This window comes from Xiphias gladius, chromosome 16, assembly GCF_016859285.1.
Source record: "Xiphias gladius isolate SHS-SW01 ecotype Sanya breed wild chromosome 16, ASM1685928v1, whole genome shotgun sequence".
NCBI classification, from domain to species: domain Eukaryota; kingdom Metazoa; phylum Chordata; class Actinopteri; order Istiophoriformes; family Xiphiidae; genus Xiphias; species Xiphias gladius.
The window spans coordinates 21,629,474-21,637,436 of record NC_053415.1 but is presented as its reverse complement, the minus strand read 5'-3'; the positions used below and the strand labels follow the sequence as shown (position 1 = coordinate 21,637,436).

General features: G+C 38.6%; 1 protein-coding gene across 1 annotated transcript; it reads left to right on the top strand.

Annotated features, from left to right (window-relative positions):
- The first annotated feature begins 230 nt into the window (after nt 1-230).
- On the top strand, nt 231-6,297 carry cnga4 (cyclic nucleotide gated channel subunit alpha 4). The gene is made up of 7 exons (XM_040148858.1): nt 231-315; nt 1,008-1,109; nt 1,229-1,335; nt 2,217-2,800; nt 2,995-3,240; nt 4,338-4,503; nt 5,483-6,297. The coding sequence occupies exons 2-7, from the start codon at nt 1,066-1,068 to the stop codon at nt 6,295-6,297; spliced, it is 1,962 nt and encodes a 653-aa protein (XP_040004792.1). The 5' UTR covers nt 231-315; nt 1,008-1,065.
- Nucleotides 6,298-7,963: the final 1,666 nt, after the last annotated feature.

The window sequence follows — 7,963 nt, the reverse complement described above, 5'->3', positions numbered from 1 at the left end:
TGGTTTGTTGTTAGTTGAACCACGCAGTACCGCCCGATGCAAGTCATCGAGGTTGTTTGAATTACTGTCCAAGAAAATGCATCGCTCATGCAGAGGGTAACAAGACCAAGAGCAAAGGCCATCCTCTTTTTGAAAAATATGTTAGTCTAATGCTAAACTGTGGAGAATGGATAAAACAAGTGATATTAGTATTAGGAGTAACCAATGGCAGAGACTCCTCAGGTGGCATCGGGGACAGAAAGTGAATGAGGAAGGAGAGGATGTCAAGGCTGAAGGGAAACGTAACACCATTCTGGATCTGAAGCTGAAAGTTAAGTGAGTAATTAATGGTTGGGCTAGACATTGTCGCAAAACAAAAAAAGGGCTTTTGATCACTATGAAGAGTCTCAGTCTTCCAGCAAATGGGATCATAATAGCGCATTTATTCAATACACTGCGTCATTTTTTTACTGCTGAAACCGACAAAGGGTCTCGCGTGAGAGAATAAACGTTTGGAGTCCAGCTAATTAAATCAACTTGAAAGCTTTCTTTATCCATAACAAGAACATGTTCAATTGTGTACTTTAGCATTGTCCTTACATATTAATGCATTAGAGGGTTTAAAGGAAGGGTCTTCCAAATCATAGGCTATTACTAAATACTGTAAATAGAAGAATTTGACTAAAATTATAGACAGTTGTTTAAGTTTTTACAAATACGTATGGTGGCAATTTAGGCAAAATGAATATTCTGATAATTACCACAGTATAATCTCGATATGGCTTTGTTATGATAGGTATAAAAGCATTCAGAACCATTTGGTTAATATATATCGCACTGAGTCAAATGTTGTTTTGAAAAATCCTACATATTTCAAATATAGAGATATGATTTCAAGTATCTATTTGTAATTTTGTAAAATTTGAATTATTATTCACTTAGACATGAGAACTGAACCATCATATATCTCTATATGACAATTCTTCTCATTTCCCTCTTCCTTCTCTGCGTCATCATTTTCTATTCAGTTGGAAAGAGTGGGTGGTTGATCCGGCAGAAAATTTTTATTACGTCTGGCTACAGGTCATGATCTTTCCTATTGTCTACAACTGGGTCATCATCATTTTGAGGTACAAGCATGGAATATGATGAATATCAAGTAGTATGTATCATACTGTATATCTAAAGATGTAACCTGTAATCATTTGATATCCCTTGAAACTCAGTCTTATTGGTTGTGTTTTGTCAGGACATGTTTCACTGCAATTGCACTGAGCTACCTGCCTGTGTGGCTTACACTGGACTATGTGTCAGACCTCATGTATATGCTTGACATGATCATCACTGTTCACACAGGTGAGTATTTTTATTTTTGTTGGTTTTAATTGAGACTTTGAAATAGAATATAACTCTTTGGATTAAAAGTTTGTCAAATATGCAGTCGTATAAAATGTGAAATACTGTATTTAGGAACACTTTACAGAAGCAAGCATGCTGCTATTATTATATGGTTTGTTCTGTGGTGCTGATTTGGCCCCATAGAGCCTTTTATGTTCTGTTGGTAAACACTAGAAGGAAAATTTCAGAAGGAAAATAAAGTCTTAGGTTCTATATGCACCTTCGGTCTACAATAGTAAAAATAAAAAATAAAAAAGAAGGGAGAAGAAGAAGCCTTTTACATTTCATTGTGCAAAAGAACTTATCTTCACTTGTATGAACTGCTTTTACATGGCTCTGCTAATAATTTGAACAGGAACAAAGTTTCAGTCTAGTTTTGATGAATTGAAATGGCATTTGGTTTTGTAGGTCATCAGTCATTGCATTATTGGGTCAATGAGACTGGTAAACTCAGATTTTTCTAAATCCTCCCATATATCTGATTTGATGCCAAATAATATGGAAGTGCCTGAAAAAGCAGACAAGTGGGCTGCCTTATATCAGCCTTAGTCCATTATTCAGGTTAATTTAATTATAAGCAACAGATATAGTGCCATATTGACCATTCACAGCATTTTACCCCCCACATGAGCAACTCTGCCACCAAACAGTCATCTTGAGTTGTCAGATGATGATAATGCTTGCAAGTCATAAACACTGAAATCTTGGCCATTGCTACTTTGTACTCATAATGTGAAAGCAGTATTAACTCTTGCAATTCAGGAAGCTTTGACAAGGTAATTGTACCAGTTTATCAAGTCTACTCTAGGCTTTGTTAAGCCTTGTTCTTCCCTCTCCAGGTTACTTGGATCAGGGCATCCTGATAAAGGACCTAACTCAGCTGAAGACGCGTTACCTGCACTCTAAACGTTTCTTAAGGGACCTGGCTTCCCTGCTGCCCACCGACTTCCTCTACTTTGTCTTTGGCATCCAAACTCCGCTGGTGAGGATCAACCGCCTGCTGCGTTTGCCACGACTCAACGAGGCCATGGATCGCATGGAGACGAGAACCTCCTACCCCAACACATTCCGCATCTCCAAGCTCATGATCTACATCTTTGTGTTGATCCACTGGAATGCCTGTCTATACTTTGCACTGTCAAACTACATCGGCTTTGGAAGTGATCTTTGGGTCTACCCCAACATCACCACCGCAGAGTTTGCCTCCATGCGCCGTCAGTACTTTTACTGCTTCTGGTTCTCTGCCCAGATTTTCACCACAGTAGGAGACACCCCCCTGCCAAAAAGGGAGGAGGAGTACTTGTTTATGATTGCAGACCTGCTCATTGCCGTGCTGGTGTTTGCATCAATTGTTGGCAATGTTGGTAATGTCATTTCAAGCCTAAGGGACCGTGATAACGTCTTCTTCCCTAACCATGAGCTGGTAAGTTGGAAGACTGTCAGAGAGAAGACTCTTCTTTCTTCTGACAGAAGAAGAAGAAGAAGACTTTAGTCCTCTTTCTGACAGTTTGTGAAATTTTCTTGTAATACTGTACATATAATACGACACAAAGTAAAGTGAGACAAAATGAATTCATTTGTATTAATGAAAATAAGGTTCTTCTTTTCCTTTTTCAGGTGAAGGCATACCTACGGAGCCATCACATTAGCAAGGAGCTTCGACAGCGTATTGACAGCTGGTACCAGCATCTTCACATCAACAAGAAGATCATGCGAGAGAATGAAATCCTGCAGCAGCTGCCCGTACACCTGAGGACAGAGATCGCTGTCAGCGTTCACCTTCCCACCCTCTCTAAAGTCACCATCTTCCAGAGCTGTGAGAAAAGTTTGCTGGAGGAGCTGGTGCTTAAGCTAACACCTCAGGTCAGGGAAAAGGTCGCTCGAGGAGTTTTAGCAGGCACCGGGGTTGTTAGTGTGTGTTCAGAACAAAAATAGTTTGATGAATTTCACCTTGATAAATACTGTACATCCACGAGTTTGAAGGTTTATCGGACCAAAAAATCCTAACAAAACAGTTTATAATGCTATAAGACAGGAAATTTTTTCAAATTCTGTCAGTTTAAGTCGACCATCACTTTATCCTCCATCAAGGCTGGGATGTAGACAGTAGAATTAATTATGTTGTTCTTGTTAGACAGTAATCTGCCAGGAATGCACGTTTGGACAGATTTAATTGGCCAAAGCAGTGTGTTGCCAGATGACAACACATTGCGTTGTGGCCAATGAATGAGGGGGCTGCGTTTTTCATTGTGTCGATCTTAACATGGCGTTACTCTGTCGTATATGCTGCTAGATATCATTGATATACTGTGTAGGACATTATATGAGAGATGACTGTTTCCCCTCAGATCAATTGTGATGGCTGACTTTTAATTTCCCCCACAATTAAGAGCCTATTGTGACTGACCATTGTCCTGTTTATACTGTAGGCTTCTTTCTTTGTCTAACTGAAAAAGGGGGTAATGGTAGGACTAAATTGGCATGGGACTGGGATGGGAAAACTTGACAAGAGAGATGGGAGAGTTCATCTGACAGTTTATTCATATGCCTTATTTATATGCGTCATGTAGCAGTTTGATCACAGGGTCAGGATAATACGACTCTTTGTTCAACCTAAATTAATAAGATTACAAGTAACTGGACTCTGTAGACCTACACCTAAGAGAGATTCAAAGCATGAAATCATGTTTAGACCTACCCAAACTCTGTAACAGTTAACATGGCAAATCTGGGAATTTGGGGTCGGGAGTACAAGGCATGGGGATGGGATTTGACCAAGAGCCATTGACACCAGCCAAGACGCATCACCCTCCCAGGTTCAATACTCAGTGACTCAATGGCATATTCTGTTCATATGTGAATTCAATCCTATTGCCTAGTTTATTCTCTAGTACATCAGAAATGCTTTCAGAAAAGAACTGTTTAAAGATGAAGATGTTTCTCATGACTTTCTCATAAAGGTGTTCAGTCCAGGAGAGTACGTCTGCAGGAAAGGAGATGTGGGCCATGAAATGTACATCATCAAAGAGGGAAAACTCGCAGTTGTAGCAGATGATGGGGTCACAGAGTTTGCTGTGCTGAGTGAAGGGAATTTCTTTGGGGAAATTAGTATCCTCAACATCAAAGGTAAGTCAATTCTCTGGTCATACAACATATATTAATTAATGTAGGTGGTGAATAGACTCAGAATAGAGGGTTTAATTGTCTCACCAATGCAAAAAAAAAAAAGGAAAAAGTTGAATCCTAGACTTTTCTTGATGCATCAAGCAGACAAGGTGCTTTTGGTCCTTGCTATTTGATTCAGTACAAATGAAGTGAATAAAGTACCAACTGTGCTAAGACTGGTCAGGACTGGAAAGTTTGACAACTTGTAGGTTGTAGCTGAGATCAAATTTAAGATTAATCCTACAACTGTGGTCAGAGTCACAGAGAATGGGCATGGGAAAGCTCCTATAGATGAAGCTAATGAATGGAAATTGCTAGTTCTCTGAGGTGGGACAGTGAGGCTGGGAATGCAGATTGCAGAAGTAGCGTACAATACCTTTATAGTGTGAGAATGCATGTTTTGGAATGGGGGGATAATAGTGTATGAAGTAAGCAAAAGTAACATTAGTGTAGTGTGGCTGTGCTGCCTTACAGTTGGCACTCATTTGCAAAAGTCGATGCAAATCTCCAATTACATTCAGAGTCCCACAGGGTTTCATTCGTGGGCCTCTTCAATTCAAACTCTCCGTTCTCACATGGCTGTGCAGCATTAAGCAATAACACATAGATAAAAATACCACATTAACATATGTGATATTAATTTTATAAAATGTTAATAGAAATATGTTAAAAGCTAAATGATAGCATCAAACTATAAACATAAATTATGCAGCACATAGTTGAGAGACACAATCTTAGAATATTAACACTTAAACAATATTACTATTGACCTTTGTGATTTAAAACAGCTGAAATTTCCCTAATGTTCCTTTGAAATCTGAAATGGGCTCGTCTTTAATAATAATAAAGGTTGGCCACATCATATCCTTTGTACTGATATTTTTTTGTTTTTAAAAAAAATATCACCAATATTTTAAAGGAATCACATGTTTCATTTTAGGTAACAAGTCAGGCAATCGTCGTACTGCCAACATCCGAAGCATTGGCTTCTCTGACCTGTTTAGCTTGTCCAAAGAAGACCTGACAGATGTGTTATCTGAGTTCCCTGCAGCCAAACATCACCTGGAGGAGAAAGGCAGACAGATCCTCACCAAGATGGGCATGTTGGAGGAGAACGGGGAGGGAGAGCAGAAGGAGGCAGAGAAAGTTGAAACCAAGATAAAGAGGCTGGAGAGAAACTTGGAGGTCTTGCAAACAAAACTAGCCCGACTTATGATGGAACTAGAGTCGAGCAACTGCAAGATGCAAGCCAGGGTGGCGCAGCTGGGGTGGGAGGTGGCAGCGATGGAGATTCAGCTAGCAGAAGAGGGGGAAGAGGGAGAAACAGCACAAGGAAGAAGTGAAGGGGTGGGAGGGGAGGTTGAATGGGAGCGAGAAGAGGCAGAAGGAGAGGAAGAGGAGGGTTCAGACGCAAAGGTGAAAAAACAGGGACATGGAGAAGATAGTAACGATGTGACCAAAGAGGGAGATGGAGAGAGCATTAAAAGTACAAAGGAAGATGGGGAAAGGATATTTGAGGGAGATGAATCTGGGCTGAAGGACCTGGATGACCAGGAAAAGAAAAAAGAAGACGATGAAGAGAAAAACCAAGAAAAAGGAGATGACAGACCTGGGAAAGCAGATGGAGCTGAGATTGAACCTGAAGACGAGAAAGAGGAGAAAAGTGGAGAGAGAGAATTTGAAGAGGGGAGAGAAAAGGCTGAAGACTCAAAAAAAATAGGAATGGAGCAGAATGATGAAGGGCAGAAAAAATGAATTAAAAAGCAAAATAACCCAAAAGTAGAATGAAGTTTTAAAAAATCTAAATGTGTATTTTTTTCTGTAGGCATTTGCCTGTTTTATATCAATAAAAATATTGAAAACCTCAACATCTAAGACAAACTTTCTTGGAACACAACTTTGTACCTGTAGATGGCAGCATTGTATCCCCCACTGTAGATAAAAGTGTATCATCCAAAACAGAGCTAGTGTTGAAACTAAGGAAAGATGGTATTTTTATATTACATGTATTTATTTTATTTTTACATTTTTTCTTTTTTATTGGACAAAATACTTGACATTGTTTGTGGGTTGAATGGTGAATTGATGTTTTTAAAATGAATGTAATGTACAAACTTGATGTGGAGTTTTGTCAGATGTATACTCACTTTGACAATTTGAACAAATAATAGTTATTGGGAGCAAATGAGCATTGTTTTGTACTGATGGTCAACATCTTTTATTTGACCATATGGTGAAATAGCTGTATGTGACTTTATACATTTTGCAGGTGAAATCGTCGCTGTACATTATGTCCACAGTTTAAAACTAAAAATCAAGCAATAGTTTGTTTGCTGGGGAGCAGCTGGAAGCTGCAAAGGAAACCTGGAGGCTCCCCCTCCCCATCGTAACCAGCGATGTCACCAAAAATACCCGAGTTACCCATATTCCCTGGAATGTCATTTTTCTAACACGTCTGTTTTACAGTTAACATTATTATAACATAAATTCTCTCTCTTTAACTCTGTAAAGGCACAATTTGTGATCCAAAATGTAAACAAATAGAGTTGTATGTGAACGTTTAGGCACTGATGGGAAAAATACATATTTTGTTGATTTTTGAAGTAAAAAAAAGTACATACAACCACTGCAGCAAACAGACATGAGAAGAGCCGTTCTTCAAATGTTAATGCACTGTTACTTTTAATTTCATTAACTTAAAAGATGGAGGAAAAAAAAGCAGTTCGGGTACCCTACTGAGACAGTACTTACAACTCCTCCTTTTCCAGCTGTTAAGCATGGGGGTTGAAGTATGCTGCTTTGGGGCTGTGTGGCAGCCAGTGAGTCAGGAAATGTTGTGCAGACAGAGGGAAGAATGGATTCCACCAAAAATCAGCAAATTCTGGACGCAAATGTCAAGCAGTCCTTTACTAAGTGAAAGGTTACTATGTACTGTAATTTACCCAACAAACTTTTGCAAATTGTTTCTTGTCACCACACCAATGAAAAAAGAACCTACAGTCACTCTAATAATCCGGTATTATAATATCTAATAATTTAACAATGACACGAGCCATTCTTTTGTATAATGACTACTTTTACTTTTGATAGTACATTTTACTGATAATGCATCAGTACTTTTACTTAGCTAAGTAAAATTTTGAGTGCTGGATTAGAACCCATAACTGAGTACTTTTATAATGTGGCATTGCTACTTTTACTTAAGTTAAGGATCTGAAACTTTCTCCATCATTGTAAGCAACACAAAATGCTTACTTTCCACCTCGTAACAATAGTGGAAAGTAAGTAAGTACATGTATGTGTAAAATATGATGCATTGTAAAAAAAATAACTTAAACAATTAGATTATTAGTCACTGATCAAACTATTATTCAGCAACTGTTTTGATAACTGATTAATTGTCTTCATTTCTCATGCTAAA